The sequence below is a fragment of the Marmota monax genome, unplaced genomic scaffold, assembly GCF_021218885.2.
Source record: "Marmota monax isolate L192 unplaced genomic scaffold, Marmota_monax_Labrador192_F-V1.1 WCK01_AAM20220418_F8-fsc00149, whole genome shotgun sequence".
NCBI lineage: Eukaryota > Metazoa > Chordata > Mammalia > Rodentia > Sciuridae > Marmota > Marmota monax.
Window position 1 is genome coordinate 772,481 of NW_026693170.1, and position 17,894 is coordinate 790,374.

General features: G+C 50.1%; 2 protein-coding genes across 2 annotated transcripts; both read left to right on the plus strand.

Moving 5' to 3' along the window:
• The first annotated feature begins 1,696 nt into the window (after positions 1-1,696).
• LOC124100291 (small ribosomal subunit protein eS25-like) lies at positions 1,697-2,164 on the plus strand. Its single transcript, XM_046455780.2, has one exon. The coding sequence runs from the start codon at positions 1,731-1,733 to the stop codon at positions 2,106-2,108; it is 378 nt and encodes a 125-aa protein (XP_046311736.1). The 5' UTR covers positions 1,697-1,730; the 3' UTR covers positions 2,109-2,164.
• A 13,429-nt stretch (positions 2,165-15,593) lies between these two features.
• Tmem160 (transmembrane protein 160) lies at positions 15,594-17,887 on the plus strand. The gene is made up of 3 exons (XM_046455749.2): positions 15,594-15,846; positions 16,921-17,013; positions 17,545-17,887. Exons 1-3 carry the CDS (start codon positions 15,639-15,641, stop codon positions 17,808-17,810), a joined length of 567 nt encoding a protein of 188 aa, XP_046311705.1. The 5' UTR covers positions 15,594-15,638; the 3' UTR covers positions 17,811-17,887.
• The last annotated feature ends 7 nt before the right edge of the window (positions 17,888-17,894 follow it).

Here is a 17,894-nt window from a genome sequence, read left to right on the forward strand (position 1 = left end):
GAAATGAAAAGAGGTGGGTGGAGGCTGCAGTGGAGCCTGCCTTTGGTTTACAATGTTGGGATCACACCCAGGACCTCAGGCTGTGCTCTGCCACTGAGCCACACCTAGCCCTGTTGTGTTGGTTTTGTTTGGGTGCTGGAGAGGAGACCCAGGCCTCCTGAGTGCCAGGCAAGCACTCCTACATATCCGATGAATCAGTGAGGGTCTCCAGCGAGCCAGGATCAGGAGGAGGGAGATGGGTGTGATCTGTATCTGTGCTTCTACCCCACTTACAATGGTTCGACTTAGGATTCTTTGGTGTTACGATGGTCAGAACGGATATGCATTCAGTAGAACTGCACTTTGAGTCTGGATCTTTGGTCTCATCCCAGGCTAGTGACAGGTGCTGTGAAGACTCTTGGATTGTGAGGAAGCAGCAGCTGTAGCTCCCAGTCAGCCCTGAGATGACTTGAGATGGTCAAGATCTTGTTATTTAAATAGGCTTTGAGTTAGCTGATGGGTGCTCAGCTACAGGCTGATGTCAGTGTTCTGGGCACATTTAAAGGAGCTGGGCTGGAGGGTGTTGTTCAGTGGATGAGGTGTGTTAAATGCAAGTCAATGCACAGCAGGTTTATGGGGAGGTGACTCCACCGGAGAGAGGGAGGGGGAAAGGTTTGTGTTGCACTTTGGAGGCTGGTGAGTCAGGACTGGCAGGGTGGGCCATTCTTCCTACTAAGACCTTCAACTGATTGGATGAGGCTCACTCACATTCTGAAGGGTAACGTTTACAGAAAATCTGCTGACTACCTCATCTGTGCTGCCACAGGCTTGGGGTGTGGTTCTGTGGTAAAGTGCTTGCCTCAGAGGCACTGGGCCCTGGGTTTGATCCTCAGCCCCCAAACAACAAAACAACCAGAAGTTTAGCACAACTATCTGACACGTTTGGCCAGTCACCTGGGTTCCCGTGGCCGCGCCACACTGGCACAAACCACCACGGAGTGGGAGACCCCATGTGCTCCATTGCTCGTGGAGTAGTCCACGGTCACTGCCAGGCCAGAGATGAAGTGCTGAGGCGCAAACTCCGGGCAGGCGCCCGCTCATGGAAGGGGCCTGTCCTTGCAGATGCCTTGCCACCCTGCCTGGTCCTGGCCTACACCATGAAGCAGGTACACACACCCCGAGAGTTTCACTTGAGAGCACCTGGAGGCAGAGGAGGATTTGGGGATCAGGGAGTGAGGCTGCAAACAGAGGCTAGGCCTTTGCAAGAACCCCTGCCCTGGGGTGCTGTTCCACTGCAGCCCGGTGACAAATTGCCATGGCCTGGGTGGCTTAAACAACAGACACTAATTCTCTCAAAGTTCTAGGTGCTGGAAGTCCAATATGAAGGTGGATCTTTGCCCAGCTTGTAGATGGCCCCCTTCTGTGTTCTCAGCTGGCTCTGCCTAGGTGCATGCAGTGAGGGGACAGAGGCAGAGAGAAATCACTCTTTGGCCAGCGCAGTAGCACACACACCTGTAATCCCAGCAGCTCAGGAGGCTGAGACAGGATCCCAAGTTCAAAGCCAGCCTCAGCAACTTAGCGAGTCCCTCAACAACTTAAGTGAGATCCACTTTCAAAAAATAAGGGGGGGGGGGTTTCCCAGGCCCCATGTCCTCTGTTATTTGTCAACTTCAAAGACAAGCAAAAGCTTTTTTTTTTTTTGTCCGACATCTTGACGAGGCTCCAGTGGCTGTTGCTCTCCAAGCTTAGCGATGCCGCCCAAGGATGACAAGAAGAAGAAAGACGCCGGAAATTCGGCTAAGAAAGACAAGGACCCAGTGAACAAATCTGGGGGCAAAGCCAAAAAGAAGAAGTGGTCCAAAGGCAAAGTTCAGGACAAGCTCAACAATCTAGTCTTGTTTGACAAAGCTACTTATGACAAACTCTGTAAGGAAGTTCCCAACTATAAGCTTATTACCCCAGCTGTGGTCTCTGAGAGACTGAAGATTCGAGGTTCCCTGGCCAGGGCAGCCCTTCAGGAGCTCCTCAGTAAAGGACTTATCAAACTGGTTTCAAAGCATAGAGCTCAAGTAATTTATACCAGAAATACCAAGGGTGGAGATGCCCCAGCTGCTGGTGAAGATGCATGAACAGGTCCAATCAACTGTACATTTAAAAAAATAAAACTTTATTAAAAAAAAAAAAAAAGACAAGCAAAGGCTCACACTGCTGAATTTTCTCTCTTTTTTTGTCCTGGGGATTTAATCTGGTGGTGCTCTACCACTGAGCCACATCCCCAGTCCTTTTTATTTTTTATTTGGATACAGGGACTTACTGAGTTTCTTAGGGTCTTACTAAGGTGCTGAGGGTGGCCTCAAACTTATGATCCTCCAGCCTCAGCCTCCCAAGTCTCTGGGACTACAGGTGTACACCACCACGTCTGACTGAAAAACCCTTTAAATGTGAAAAATATGGTAAATTATCCCATTTTCCCAGTTGTCTTCAAAGCCATTTCACTCACACTGGAAAACAAACCCCCTGAATGTTTGATGTTCCATTTTCCTTCTCATATACCAAAATACTCAGGAGAGAAGCTCTGGGAATGTGAGAAATGTGGGAAACGTTCCAGTTTATCCCATTTCTTCTATGGACTGGGAAGATTCTGTTTGAAAGATTTATGCCAAAATAAATCCTATGCAAGTAAGAAAATAAACAAATAAAAGGGTGACCAGGGTTATGGCTCAGTGGCAGAGCGCTTGCCTAGCATATGTGAGGCATCGGGTTCCATCCCTGGCACCACATATAAATAAGTAAAATAAAGGTATTGTGTCCATCTACAAGTAAGGAAAATTTAAAATAAATAAATAAAAGGGGATGGGGGTGTAACTCAGTTTTAAGCACCCCAGGGTTCAATCCCTGGTACAAAAAAAAAATCCAAATAACTTTTTGGCATGTGTTATAAAGACATCCTCATGGATCGGGATCTACCCCACATTACCTCCTGCAGCCTCTACCCACACACTGCCTGGGGGGTTAGGTTGGGGCTTCAATTTGTGAACAGGCAGGCAGGGTGGGGTGGATGGTGCACAATTTAGTCGCAGCTCCCACCCAGCCCCGTTCCGCTGGGTCTCCAGTTACCCACTGAAGAGGCAAAAGCATTTCCACATTTTATAAATTTTCTTCTAGTGGTTGCTGCAGTAGTCTCGGAGCCTGTCATTTTTAGACAATCTGTCTCTGCCTGTTCACTTTCCCCTACTTACCAGCTGCCCATGTGATTTTAAAGACCTCATCCTCGGGGCTGGGGATGTGGCTCAAGTAGTAGCACACTCGCCTGGCATGTGTGGGGCACTGGGTTCGATCCTCAGCACCACATAAAAATAAAATAAAGATATTGTGTCCACCTAAAGCTAAAAAAATAGATATTAAAAAAAAAACAACTCATCCTCTGTACTGCAGCCTCTCCACTGGTGCTGTCCACTGGAATGTCCCAAGGTGATGCAAGTGTCCTCTGTGTTGTCCCATGCAGTTGGCACCAGCCATGTGTGGCTATAGAGCACTTGCAGTGTGGCAGGTCGAGGAGGCGCTGAATTTTTGGGGGGTCAAGGGAGGCGGGTCTTGGAGATGGAACCCAGGGGTCTTGACCACCGAGCCACATCCCCAGACCTTTTGGGGTTTCTCTGGGTGTCTTGTCTTGTTTTTTTAGACCTGGTCTTGCTAAATTGCCCAGGCTGGCCTTGAACTTGCAATCCTGCCTCAGCCTCCTGAGTAACTGGGATTACATGTGTGTGCCACTAGGCCGGGCTCTGGATTTCTATTCTGAATGAATTTGACCACCACACTGCAACACAGCTGTGACGCCCAGGGCCCTTGACCTCCCGGTGGTCAGAACCATTACAACAGAACCGACATTGACTGTCCTCTCTAACCCTTCTCCCTCCTGGCAACAGTACTTATTGTCAAGCTTGCTAACTGCAATTGGGTCCTTGTATTGTTTGTTGTCGTTTCTAGATATACATAACAGTAGGGTGTATTTTGACATATTAAACATACATAGAATAAGTATAACTGGTTCCAATTAGGTTGTATATGATGTAGAGTTACATTGGTCATGTATTCTTTCTCCCAAAATATTTTTTAGTTGTCAATGGACCTTTTATTTATTTATATGTGTTGCTGAGGATCGAACCCACGTGCTGGGCAAGTGCTCCACCATTAAGCCACAGCCCCCCGCCCCATGTATTCTTTTTTTTAATATTTATTTTTCAATTGTAGATGGATATAATACCTTTATTTTATTTATTTATTTATTTTAGTGTGGTGCTGAGAGTCGAACCCAGGGCCTCGAACGTGCTGGGCGAGCGCTCTACCGCTGAGCCCCAGCCCCAGCCCCCAACCCCATTTATTCATTTTTTTTTAAATATTTTTTTTAGTTGTAGATAGACACAATCTTTTTCTTTTAATACTTTATTTAGTTGTTAGTGGACCTTTATTTATTTACTTGTGGTGCTGAGAATCGAACCCAGTGCCTCACACATGCTAGGCAAGCGCTCTACCACTGAGCTACAGCCCAGGCCCCATTTATTCTTATTTAATTTATTCTTATTTAATTACCATAAACTTAGTAGCTTAAAACAATGTACGCGTGTTCTACTATATTCCTAGAGATCCGAGGGTGTTCAGAAGACTGTGCTGGTTGAGTTCCTTCTGGGGGGCCAAGGGAAGCGTTTGTTCATTTGCCTTTTAGGGTCCATCTGCAGCGCTTGGCTTGTGGCCCCTTCCTTCCTTGTCGCATCTCCTGCCATTACCTCTAATCCTCTTCTTGTTTTCCCTCTGTTTTTCTTTTTTCTTTTTTGTACCAGGGGTTGAATCCAGGGAACGTAGCCACTGAGCCACATTCCCAGCCCTTTTTATTTATCCTTTTTATTTGAGACAAGGCCTCACTAAGTTGCTGAGATGGCCTCAAACTCGCCGGCCTCCTACCTCAGCTTCTCGAGTTGCTGGGATCACAGGCCTGCGCCATGACGCCTGGCTCTACTTAGGTTTCTGTAGAAGATGTGACAGCAGATGTGCATCCCAGGATGGAGCGATACCATGAGGGGCCACCAGCCACAGGCTGCAGATGCCTCTGGAAGCTGACAAAGGCCAGGAATGAACTCTTCCTTAGAGCTCCCAGAAGGACCCCAATCCTGATGCCTGATTTTACACTTCTGACCTGTAGACCTCGGACCTCTGTAAAAGAATAGATGTGTGTTAACAGAAGTCACTACGGGTGCTCATTCATTACCACGGCCACGGGAAGCTCATGCACAAGCAGAACTGTAGTATTAGAGGCCAAGGAGGGGCTCAAGCAGGCTCCAGGGGATCCCAGAGCACACCTCATGTTTGTTTCTCCATCTGGGGACTGGTGATGGGTGTGACCTTTTAAACATTCATCAAGCTCTATGCCATGATTGGTGCCCTTTCCTGAATTTATGTGGCTCTTAAAAGTTAAAGCTAGGTGCAGACTGGGGTTGTGGCTCAGTGGTAGAACATTTGCCTAGCATGTGTGAGGCATGGGTTTGATTCTCAGCACCACATACAAATAAATAAAGTCCATTGACAACTTAAAAAAAAAAAAGTCAAAGCTAGGTGCAATGGTGCATGACTGTAATCCCAGCTATTCAGGAGGCTGAGGCAGGAGGATCACAAGTTCAAGGCCAGCTTGAGCAATTTAGAGTGAAGCCCTAAGCCACTTAGTTGAGACCTGTGGGAGGCGGCCTCGCTGAATGATTCTCCTTCCCCTGAGCAGAGAGGCTCTGACCCTCACTCTCTAGTGACCTGGACATTGCCCCAGTCCTGGAGGTAGAGAACCCGTCTTCAGGCACAGGCGTGCCGTCCGGCAGCCCTTGGGACACTCACCTGTCCCGGTAACCCTGCCCCTCCTGACCTTTTTTGAATGGAACTTTCTACGAGGAGAGTCCCCCAATAAAAGCCCACTTCGGAGCGTGCTGTCTCTCGCCAGCCTCTCGAGACTTTCTTTGCTCTCCCATTTGGAGATCTTGAGGCCGAGAGCAGAGGAGCCGTCCTGAAGCTTGGTTTAAAGGTAAAGTGTGTGTCTGTGTTTTATTTGGTGTCCCTGGAAATTCACACGAGCCACCTGAAGTTCAGCTGCCTGCGCTAGTCGGGGGTGGCAGAGACCCCATCTCAAAATCTTACAAAGATCTGGAGATGTGGCTCAGTGGATAAGTGACAGGACCCTACCCTCCCAAAAAAAGGAGGAAAAAAAAGCTAAATAAAGCTGGGCGTGGTGATGCCCACCTGTAATCCCAGCTGCCTTAGGAGGCTAAGACAGGAGGATCACAAGTTCAAGGCCAGCCTCAGCAACTCACTGAGACCTTGTCTCAAAAAATAAAAAGGGCTGGGGATGTGGCTTAGTGGGAAAGTGTCTCTGGACTCACCATCACCCCCAAAATATTAAATTCCAGCCCTCCCAGAGCCCCCCATTCTGGAAGGCCCCTGGGGGCCACAGGATGGGCCCCATCTCTAATATTCCTGTCTGGTCCTGGGACAGCCCCCCACGGATGCTGAGGGACAATGGTAGCAGTTTCAGTGAGTTTTATACGTCCTATAGAATCAGTGAACCTCACAGAGCTCTTGGGGACCTCCGACTGGCAGATGGTGTCAGTAAGGGTGATCCTGTGGTCTGGTCCCTCCAACTTGGCCTTTGTCTTCACTTTCACGCCCTCTGTAGGCCAGCCCCCAGTGACTTCCAGCTTGTGCCCACTGTCAGAGTCCCGAGACCGCCCTGTTTTGGTGTTGGGAATGGAGCCCTGTGTGGGCCAGGGAAGCGCTCTCCACCAAGCCACCTCTCCAGTCCTGACACCATGTACTTTCTCTTCTGCATAGAGATGGTAGTCAGCGATGACCTCCCCAAGACTATTTTTTCTTTGTTTCAAGATGATTTTTCTGACTCTTTTGGATGGTTTCATCTGTGACATCCGAATGGCCACTTTTTTTTTAAAGTTGGTGTCCCCATTGTCCAGGCTGGTGCCAAATGCCTGGCTAGACCATCCTTCCTCCTGCCTCAGCCTCCCAAGCAGACAGGACTACTGGTGCCCCACCTTGTCTGCCCCAGACCCTCCACCTTTAGGGAACACGGTCAGAGCTGGTACACGGGGACCTGGGAGCCGTGAGCGCGGGATGGTGTGCTTGTGGGCCTTATCTCCCCCGACCCTCGGGTTCCAGACTTTCTGCTGCTGAGCGAGTTGGGAATTCTGGAAGCCCAAAGGAGGAGGCAGAGAAGCCAGCCCCGGGGAGGAGAAGGATGCTGAGAGGGTGCAGGGTTCCCTGCGGGAACGAGGGGCCCACCTGGGGCAGTGGGGGCTTCCTGGCACCATCAGCATCTGGACCAAGGGTGCTTCCGACACCTTCTTCAGGATGAAATAAAACAATAGAGTCCTCAGTTGAAGGAATGGAAATCTCTTAAGAGAAGAGCAGATTATGAACACAGAAAGCTGTGGGAGAGTTCTCTCCTGCCCTTCTGGGTATATCACAGGCGAAAGGAGGAGACCAGAGAGGGAAATCACCTTTCCTGAGGCCACCCAGGAAGATCTGGGACAGGCAGCCAAAGCCATCTGAAGGCGTCACACACAGGATCACGAGGAGCATTAGCGGCAGCCCAGCGCGGAGGATGGTGCTTTGGGCGTGATGTTCATGGTCCCATGACCCAGGGGCCAGCAGGTTCCCCATTTCACTGATGAAGGGATCGAGGCACAGGGAGTCTTAAGTAGCTCACTGTAGATCAGCAGCCTCTGAGTGGCTTCAAACACAGTCTGGCTCCAGGGTCATCTTACTGGGACAGGGACACCTTACCAAGGCCCTCCCTGCCTTCTCCCAGAGCTGCCCCTGTTTTCCTCTTGGCTTAATCAGCATCTGACCAGGAAAACAGAAACTGCGAGGCCCAGAGGGAGTGGAGCGCAGCCACGGGACGCTGCGGGAGGTCAGGAGGGCTGTGAGAAGCTGCTAGAATCCCCAAGTCCTGGGGGACCTGAGACCCTGAGCTGTTGAAGGAGGAACCAGCCACAGGAGCCCTGCACAGGTGGCCATGGCTTCTGGGTCTTTATTACCTTCCAGTTGCCAAAACCCATTGAGAAACCAGCCGGGCTTCGAGCCTCAGCTGCAGAGAATGAAGTTTGGGGAGTCACCCTCACAGGAGACCCAACAGTCACCCCTTAGTGTCCTCAGAGTCACAGTCCAGCAGACAGGAGGGCTCACAGGAAGAGGAGGGGGTGCCGCAGGTGGGGGGGGAGGGGAGGAGGGGAGGAGGGGAGGAGGGGAGGAGGGGAGGAGGGGAGGAGGGGAGGAGGGGAGGAGGGGAGGAGGGGAGGAGGGGAGGAGGGGAGGAGGGGAGGAGGGGAGGCAGCCTCCCCTTGGGCCCTGCTCCAGGGCATCCCAGGGGCGGGAAGAGCAGGGTCTGAGTCACCTCCTGAAGGGGATCTCCTCACCCCCTTGTCCCCCACAGGCCTCTCACCCAGCCTCTGACCAGCCTTCTCCCAGCCAGGGCAGGAGAGCTAAGGGGTGTCCTGGGAAGCCTCTCAAGGGCTCCTCACCTAAGTGCCAAACCACTACCGAATCTCATGAGAGAGAAAAACGGATTCAAAGCCGATTATTTACCCCTCTTATCTTCTTTTTCACTTTCCACAGTTTTAGTTACTGCTGCTGCAACCACAGTCCAAAAGTATTAAATGAAAATAATAAAAATAGCTGGGCGCGGTGGTGCACGCCTGTAATCCCAGTGGCTCAGGAGGCTGACGCAGGAGGATGGCGAGTTCAAAGCCAGCCTCAGCAACTTAGCAAGGCCTTGTCTCAAAATAAAAAATAAAAATTGGGGCTGGGAATGTGTTCAGTGGTTAGGCACCCTGGGTTCAATTCGAGGTACCCCCCCAAAAAATCTCTATCGGTCATAACCAACTAAGAAATACAACAGAATATCAGATTCCAATAAAAACTATAACATGCCTAGGATTTACCCTAGTGACGAATGCACAAGAACTTTATGGAAATGTCGAACATACATCTGTTCCCAGAAGAGGGGCACAGCTCAGGGGCCGAGCACCTGCCTGGCACACACCAGGGCCTGGGCTGTATCCCCATCACTGCAAACAATAAAATAAAGATGCATATGACCTCAGTGTGGCTAGGGGGTGCCTAAGGAGCAAGCCTTGAGTTTAAAGGAAAACCCTGGGAATAAAGAGAGAGAGAGAGAGAGAGAGAGAGAGAGAGAGACTTGTAATTCCCCTCCCCCTCTCAAATGTGGGACCAGGAAGCTGGTTATTTACTCCTTGGGTTAGCTGTTGTGACCACAATGCCTCCAAAGGAACTGCCACCTAGCCAGGTCTGTTTTTTTTTTTAACCAGGGATTGAACCCAGGATCTCTTAACCACTGAGCCACATCCCCAGCCCTTTTGTGAGACAGGGTCTTTCTAAATTGCTTAGGGCCTCAACTCTAAGTTGCTGAGGCTGGCTTTGAACTCATGATCCTCCTGCCTCAGCCTCCTGAGCTGCTGGGATTACAGGTGTGTGCCACGGTGCCTGGCTATTTTTTAAAATTTTGAAACAGGGTCTTACTAAGTTGCTTAGTCTCTCAGTAAGTTGCTGAGGCTGGTTTTGATCCTCCTATCTCAGCCTTCCCAGCCACTGGGATTCCAAGTGTGTGCCATAGTGCCCAGCACCTAGCCAGCTCTTGACAAAAATATATTCATTGTAAAAACAAAAACTCCAACACCTACCACCCCCTCTACTCCACAGATACTGGCCACGGTGCCGTGGAGCGGTGCTGGCACTTTGATGTATTTTCAAAGCTTTCCAGATAATTCCCCTGAGAACCACCATCTAATCACCGATGCGGATGCAGCCAGCCGTGTTAAGATCTCTATATGGAGGGTTTGTTTTTCTGCCCTGACCCTTTCTGGCATTCAACGTATTTCCCTCCCTCTTTTTTCTCATCAACAGAAACCCTTTAACTAGCCAAGAATGTGAAAAATGAGTCTCAAATATTTTTAGTTCTCAACCCCATTGAATGTGTAGCATTCCACAAGTGCACATGCGCGGTCCATTCCCCGTCCATCCCCAGGTTTAACCCCACACCTCCCAATCTGCCCTCTCCACACAATCCTACTCTTTCTCAGCAGGAGATGAAGGAGCAGATTTCAAGAGCCTCCTGGCCCAGCAGGCCTTGTCACCAAGGTTCTGGGACAATGGAGGGCAATGGGAGGTCCCAGTTTGAAGTAGGGAGACACATAAGCAGATGCTCATTTAAAACATCCTGTACCTGCTAAGTGAGGTCCACTCATCAGTCAGCACAAGCTTCTAGGGTGACTCCTCAACTCACAATGTCCCACTGGCTTCCATCACAGTTAAAATAAAACAGAAAGTCCCCATGAAGGTCCACAAGACCCTGGTAAGGTCATCTCCCCTCCCCATCCCCCCTCTGGCTTCCTCTCTCCTCATCACTCTCTATGCTGCAGTCACGGTGGCCTCTGTGCCATTTCTCTAACCAACCCCAGGACCTTCGCAGTTACTTGTCTCCTCTGCCTGGAGCTCTCCTCGAGTCATGGCTGATTCCTCCTTGCTACTCACATCACATCCTCAAAATTTAGCAGCTTAAACCAATTATAAGCACAGTTTCTGATGATTCCTTCAGTGGCCAAACAGGGTGGTTCTGGCTCAAACTCTCATATGTGTTCAGGCTGCAGTTATCCAGAACTCTGGCCGGGCCAGTGGATCCACACGAGGGAGGCTCACCTGTGGCTGGCAGGTGGGCGCTGGCCATTGGCTGGGGGACCTTGGTTCCTGGGGCCCCTCCACAAGGCTGCTGGAGGGTCTTTGCAGCACGGTGGCTAGATTTCCATAGAGAATGTGACCCAGGACAGGGAGGGGGACGCCATCTTTTAAGACCACGCCTCGGAAGCCACCCCAGTCCCTTGTGCTGTGTGGTAAGTGGGAGAAGACCTCGTCCCTGGGCTGTGAGGGTCTCTGGGGCCATCTCGGTGGCTGACTGTCCTATTCTCTTATCATCCGTCCCCTCATCTGATTGATTTTCTTCAAGGGATCACATCCAGTTTTCCTTTTTACCTGCAGCTCTGAGGAGTGTCACTGCCACAGGGGCAGGGACGAGGATCATTTCCCCGCGTCCTTAGTGCTACAGCCTCAGTGCCTAGAACTAAATGTGAGACATAGTGCATACAGATGGTCCCCAGCTTCAGATGGTCTGACATATGACTTTTTGTGAGCATGTCTCTGGTTCCATGGATTGAGCCCAGGGCCTTGCCCATAATAGGCAAGTGCTCCCCACTGAGTGCTCCCCATAACACCAGGTGACGATGGTGCTTTCAGCTCTGCGTGTGGAGGATGAGCACCCACACGGTCATCCTGTTTCTCCCTTATGGTACGCTACTCATCAGAGTACCTGAGATATTCAGCTCTTCATTACTAAAACAGACTTTGTGCCAGCATGGTGGTGGGACACTCCTGTAATCCCGGGACTCGGCGGGGGCTGAAGCAGGAGGATTACAAATTCAAGCCCAGCCTCAGCAACTGTGCAAGGTTCTGTCTCAAAATCAAAAATAAAAAGGGCTGGAGATGTGGCTCCGTGGTAGAGCACCTGGATTCAGTCTCCGATACTGAAAAATGAATGGATGAATGAAGAATGAATAAATAAATAGGCTTTATGTAAAATGATTTTGCCCACCTGGGTGTTGATTTGTGTTCTGAGCATTTTTGAGGTACATGAGCCTGAGCTGTGGTGTTCACAGGCAATATTAAACACGTTTTTTAATTAATTTTTTTTTAAATTTCTATGTGTTGCTGGGAATCGAACCCAGTGCCTCACACATGCTAGGCACTGAGCCCCAGCCCCAGCCCTTTAATCGCATTTTCAACTTCTGACAGGTTTGTTGGGATGGAATCCCATCATAAGTTCAGGATCATTTGTACTCAATAAATATTTGATGAAATAATAAATGAAGAGGCCACTGAGCAGGCGGGTTTCCATGTCCAGGTGAAAGATGATAAGGGTTTGGATAGGGAAAGAGTGGAGGGAAATGGATAGCTGCCGACAGGGTCACCAGCCCGCTCCTGTTTCTGGTCCCTCCCTCCCATAACCATCCTCCACAGGATGGCAGAGGACCTTCTCAACACATAAGTTCTCTGTTCTCCGCATGAATCCTCCATGGCTCCCCAGTGCACAGGATCAGGGGTTTAGAGGTAAACGAAACAGGGTGACCTGGGAAGGCCAAGATTACCCATTCCTCCCTCTGGGCAGGATTAGGAGTGGGAAGAGAGGAGTAGACACCATTCTAGCTTCAAAAGACCTCCATATACTCTAGGGCATCTCAGAAAACTGCTGTCACAGCTGCCTGTGTGTGTGTGTTATCCAAGAAACCATCTTGTGATGGTAAATAAGTGGAATTTATTTTATTGGTTATGTTCCTGTCTACACTCAGTTGTATTCCACAGATTCTTTCTGCAAGGCTCTGATCTCTCTCTACTTGGTCTGTGCCTACTAACACTTCAAATTTCATCTCAAATATCTCCTTGCCGATCCTACATCCAGGCTAGGTCAGATGCCCTCTCTGGAATTCTACAATTTACTTATTTGGCATGCTAATTGCTTATTTTCTGCCTACCCCTCGGGACTATGAGTTGCATCAAGGAAAATAGTTTTCCCATCTATGAACATGGTACATCTCTCCATTGATTAAGACCTTCTTTAATGTGTCTACTATGTATTTTGTGGATTTTGGTATAGGAATCTTACCTTATTTATTAAAATTATTCCTAAGTATTTTTTTTTTGTACTGAGGATTGAACTCAGGGGCACTCGACCCCTGAGCCACATCCCCAGCCCTATTTTGTATTTTATATAGAGACAGGGTCTTACTGAGTTGCTTAGCACCTCACTTTTGCTGAGTGATATACACTTTTTTTTGTATATCAACCTTGATTTCTGCAACCTAGCTGAATTCGCCTGTTAGTTTTAAATTTGTTTAGTTAATTTCTTAGGAATATCTAAATAATCACATCATGCATAAATAGAGACAGTTTTACTTTTTCCTGATTTTTACATCTTTTATTTATTTTTCTTGACTTGTTGCACTATTTATCACCTCCAATACAATGTTGATCAGAAGTGGAAATAATGGAATTCTTTTCTTTTTTAAATCTTAGGGCAAAGCAGTCAATATTTCACCATTATTGGCTGATGGACTGAGGAGGTGCTCAGTGGTACAGCACTTGCTAGCATACACTGAGCTCTGGTTCATTTCACAGCTCTGGGGTGGGGTTGGGGAGGGGACTGGTACCTCCTTCCTTCATCCCTCCTTCCCTCCCTCCCTCCCTTCCTTCCTTCCTTCCTCTTTCTCCTTTCTCTTTTTCTTTCTTTTTATACCAAGGGGTGCCTAACCACGAGCAACAACCTTAGCCCTATTTATTATTATTTTTTGGGGGTGTAGTGGGGATTAAACCTAGAGTTGCTTTACCACTGAGCCACATCCCCAGCCCTTTTAATTTTGAGACAGGGTCTTGCTGGGATTTTACAGGTGTTCATCACCACACCCAGCTTGTTTTTTTTTTATTTTGAATCAGTGTCCCACTAAGTTGCTCAAGGCCTCCTCAAGTTCCTGGGGCTGGCTTTGAACTTGCCATCCTCCTGCTTCAGCCTCCAGAGTGCTGGATCACAGGCCAGCACACTGTGCCTGGCTTAGTTGTAGCTGTTTTGTAGATGCCTTTTATCAGAATGGGGAAATTCAGAGCAGAAAATTTTGTCTGTTTTGTTTACTGACTTATGCCACATGTGCTCAGTAAATACTTAAACATTTGTGTGTGTGTGTGTGCGGTATGTGTATGTTTGTGTGTGTGTTTATTTGTTGGTTGGTTGGTTTGATGCTGGTGATTTAGCCTAGGGGCACTTTACCAATGAGGTACATCCCCAGCCATTTTTATGTTTTTATTTTGAGACAGGGTCTCCCTAAGTGTCTGAGGCTGGCCTCAAACTTGTGGTCCTCCTATCTTAGTCTCCTGAGTCACTAGGATTATAGGCATGAGCTCCTATGTTCAGCTGCTCAGTAAATGCTTGTTGAATGAATGAATGCATGAATGCATATAAGTGGTATGGCACAGTGGCTAGTAATTTGGCATTGAACATGTTTAATTAGCTATGTGATTAAGGGTAGTGATTAACCTCTATCTCCTCTGAAAAATGGGAATAATAATGGTATTACATGAAGCTATTTTGAAGATTTAATAGGGTCCTCTATACAAGGCAGTGGAACAGTGATTGACACATTGAGCTCAATTAACATTAGCTTCTATTATCCCAGTCCTCTGAGCTTTGCTGTTTCCCTCTGTAAAACCGGGAACATTCCAGTTTCTCTTAGGGTTGCAGTGAGGACTAAACAACCATTATGTACATAATGTGCCTAGCACAATTGCTGGCACAGAGAAAGCCATCAGTACGTGTTTGCTATTATTGACTTAGTCCCTCCCCTGTGTTGGGTGGGGGACATGGAGATGGGTCAGTTAAGTACCCCATCCACTGGAAGCTCACAGCCAGAGAAGTATTAAGATAATGATGTCATGGTGTAGTGAGTGTACAAAAAGCCAAGAGAGCAACTAGTGGCAGAAGCACGATGCTAAAGTTTGCCAGTGGGATGTTTTTAAACGTTTTATCTGCCTCGTTCTTTTTTTTCCCTTTAAGTACATGGACCTGACATGGGCTGGGATGTAGCTCAGCAGCAAAGCGTTGGCCTAGCTGAGGAACCAACCCAGTGCCTCATACAAGCTAGTCAAGCGCTCCACTACAACCCGAGCCCCCCAGTGGAATCCTGTCCCTCCTAAAACCAGAGGCTTAGAACTTAAAGGAAACTACATAATGTCTATAGCAGGGAAAAAATGGAAACAACCTTGGTATCCAACAGTGGCGTCCGGATCAATCACTTCTGGTATGTTCTTATAATGTGTCCATAGGAACATTAAATATGATGGTGTTAAACAGGGTATGGAAACTGGTTAGGGGACTGGTTGGGGTTTACTTTTCATTGAACCCTGCATTTAGCACCATGTTCAAAAATAAACAATGTTTTTAAGATTATAAATTTAAATGTTATGGGAAAAATTTGTGATACCACAATTCAAGGTTCACAGTAAAGTTATCTGGAAAAAAAAATTGTCAAACAGCATCTTACTTTACATCTACATAAAAAGACTAGAGAGGAATACAAAATAGTAGTAGTATAATCGCTCGGTAGTCAGCTTACTGAGGAGTTTTACTCTACTCTCTGGACTCCCTAGAGTATTGCAAAGATTCTACATTAAGCTCCTGGATGTTTGTTTTCGCCTTTGGGATTATGTTTAAAACCACAAGTCCCAGCAGACACCGCGCCGCCGGCTTCTGGAGAGAGGCCCTCCCCCGACGCAATGATCGCTGGGATTCGTAGTCGAGTGGTAAAAGCAAGGTGGGACGCACACTACCGGCATAGATGACAGAGGAGGAATCATCACCATTCTGACCAATGGACAATGGTTACTGGACCTGAGTGGCGGGCGAAAACCTAATGGGAGGGCCGCTGCTCCTGAGTGACGTGTCTTGCAGCCTACAGGCGGCTCTTGGGGCGGGGCGGCGCGCGGCGGCTGTAGTGCGAACCATGGGAGGCGGCTGGTGGTGGGCTCGGGTCGCCCGCCTGGCCCGAGTCCACTTCCGGGGGGCGCAGCTGCCGCCTCAGCGGCCCCGGAGTGGGGGCGCCCGAGGGTCCTTCGCCCCCGGCCACGGTCCCCGCGCCGGAGCTTCTCCGCCCCCAGTGTCCGAACTGGACCGCGCGGACGCCTGGCTCCTCCGAAAGGCTCACGAGACAGGTCTGTGGTAGGGAATGGGGTCAGCTCGGGTGAGAGACGGGGGTCCGTGTGGCTGAGCGGTGGGCGTCTGTGTGCGGGCGACGAGGGTGCGTGCGGTTCCTGCTGGAAACAGGGCCTGGGCTCGGCAGGGAGAAGGGCTTCCGTATAAGCGCAAAGAAACCCTGGTCGAGGAGCGCAGGAGGTCCGCATAGGGCAAGGACTTGCGGTAGGAGGAGTGCTCGGGTTAATGAGGTGCAGGAGGGATCGGAAGCGGTGGTCCGACGAGGAGAGGCAGCTTGATAGAATTGCGCCTTTCTGGATGAAAGAGGTTTGCAGAGGCAGCCTAAGAGTGAGGGAGTTATTTGCAAGAGGGGTCCATTCGAATTGCAGAGGCGACCACTCGGTATAAAGCGGGAGTGTGGCTCCCCGCAGAAGATGGGGAAGCTCCGGATTGGAGGAGGGCACAACCAATAGAAGAAAAGATCTGGTCTGATTGGAGGGAGAGGTGATCTATGCTGCAGGGGGAGGGAACTCAACAAGGGGTGTGGGGGGCAGTTTGGAGATATAGTGGGATACTGTGGGGTCTTGTAATGGGACCAGCCTGCCAACACCACGCAGGAATTTGAGCGGGGGTGGTGGGGAGATGTGGATGCATTGAGGACGACCATACCCGGTAGGAGAGGGTGGCATTTGGAGGAAGGTGAAGAGGGAAGCTGGAGAAAGGCTTGGGTGGGAGGAGCCTATTCCAGGTGTCTGAGAAAGAAGTGAGAGGGAGGGTCATGGAGATACCATGTGGGCAGGAGGGTGACCAGGACCACCTTTTGGGGTTTTCCTGCCTTCAGATGGAGATTCTTCACTTTGGGCTCTAAATTGCCCTCCAGGTTCTGCAGACTGTCTTGAATCTCGGGTGTTGCAGAGTTTGGGGGAGAGGGGCTCAGTGATGGGGTGAGAGATTGAGGTGACAGGGTTTGGTGGAGGGCTGGATGGGGTGGAAGTGGGATGAGGGGAAGGCCCAGGGTTTGACTCTCTGGGTGGGGGTGGGGGGTGGGAGTTAGGTTGGGCTGACATTGAGCTTCCATCTCCCCCTCTCTCCAGCCTTCCTCTCCTGGTTCCGCAATGGCCTTCTGGCATCTGGCATTGGGGTCATCTCCTTCATGCAGAGTGACATGGGTCGGGAAGCAGCCTATGGTGAGTGTAGACCCCTGCTCTCACTCTCAAGGGAGTGAGGGTGCTCCCTCTCAACATGGACTCCCTCCTGCCCCTCCCCCAATTATAAGTGTAGAGCCTCTCTTCCACGGATGCACTGGTGAGTGTGGGCCTCCCACCCACCCCTATTCATGGGCACAGATCCCTCAAGTGGTGGCCCAGGGCATGGCTATGGGGCTTCCTCTTCCAATCTGATTTCTTAGAGATGAAGGGCCTTTGTCCAGCCCTCCTGCATGGCCTTGCCTCTGCCCCTCCAGCATTCTCTTTGCTCCCAGACCAGCCCTCACTCTCCTGGACTCCACTTCCAACCATGGACACCCTGATTCCCGTTTATGCGCAGCCACCTTGGTCCTCGCCCTGAACTGCTCCAGCCCCCTAATCCACCCTTGGGTTTGCTCCAGTCCCTTCCTAGCCCAGCCTCTGTCCCTGATCTCCCCCAGCCCCTCAAGGGGGCAGCACCAGGCTGGTGCTCCAGGCCCTGCCCTCCATTGACCATGGTCTTGTCTTCCACAGGCTTCTTCCTGCTGGGCGGCCTGTGTGTAGTGTGGGGCGGCGCCTCCTATGCTGTGGGCCTGGCGTCGCTGCGGGGACCCATGCAGCTCTCTCTGGGGGGCGCGGCGGCGGGCGTTGGGGCCGTGCTGGCCGCTAGTCTGCTCTGGGCTTGTGCCGTGGGCCTCTACATGGGCCAGCTAGAGCTTGATGTGGAACTGGTACCCGAGGACGATGGGGCGGCCAGCGCCGAAGGCCCAGATGAAGCAGGCCGGCCACCGCCCGAGTAAGCAAGGCTGTGCCCACCGGCTGGTGCTGGGCGGCCGGGCCCCAGGACTGGGACATTAAAACCTGACCCTTCCCTCGCTCCAGAG

Coding starts and splice junctions, on each gene's coding strand:
- LOC124100291 (XM_046455780.2), top strand. CDS start 1,731: ATGCCGCCCAAGGATGACAAGAAGAAGAAAGACGCCGGAAATTCGGCT.
- Tmem160 (XM_046455749.2), top strand. CDS start 15,639: ATGGGAGGCGGCTGGTGGTGGGCTCGGGTCGCCCGCCTGGCCCGAGTC. Junction 15,847..16,920: donor CCGAAAGGCTCACGAGACAG/GTCTGTGGTAGG, acceptor CCCTCTCTCCAG/CCTTCCTCTCCTGGTTCCGC. Junction 17,014..17,544: donor GGGTCGGGAAGCAGCCTATG/GTGAGTGTAGAC, acceptor TGTCTTCCACAG/GCTTCTTCCTGCTGGGCGGC.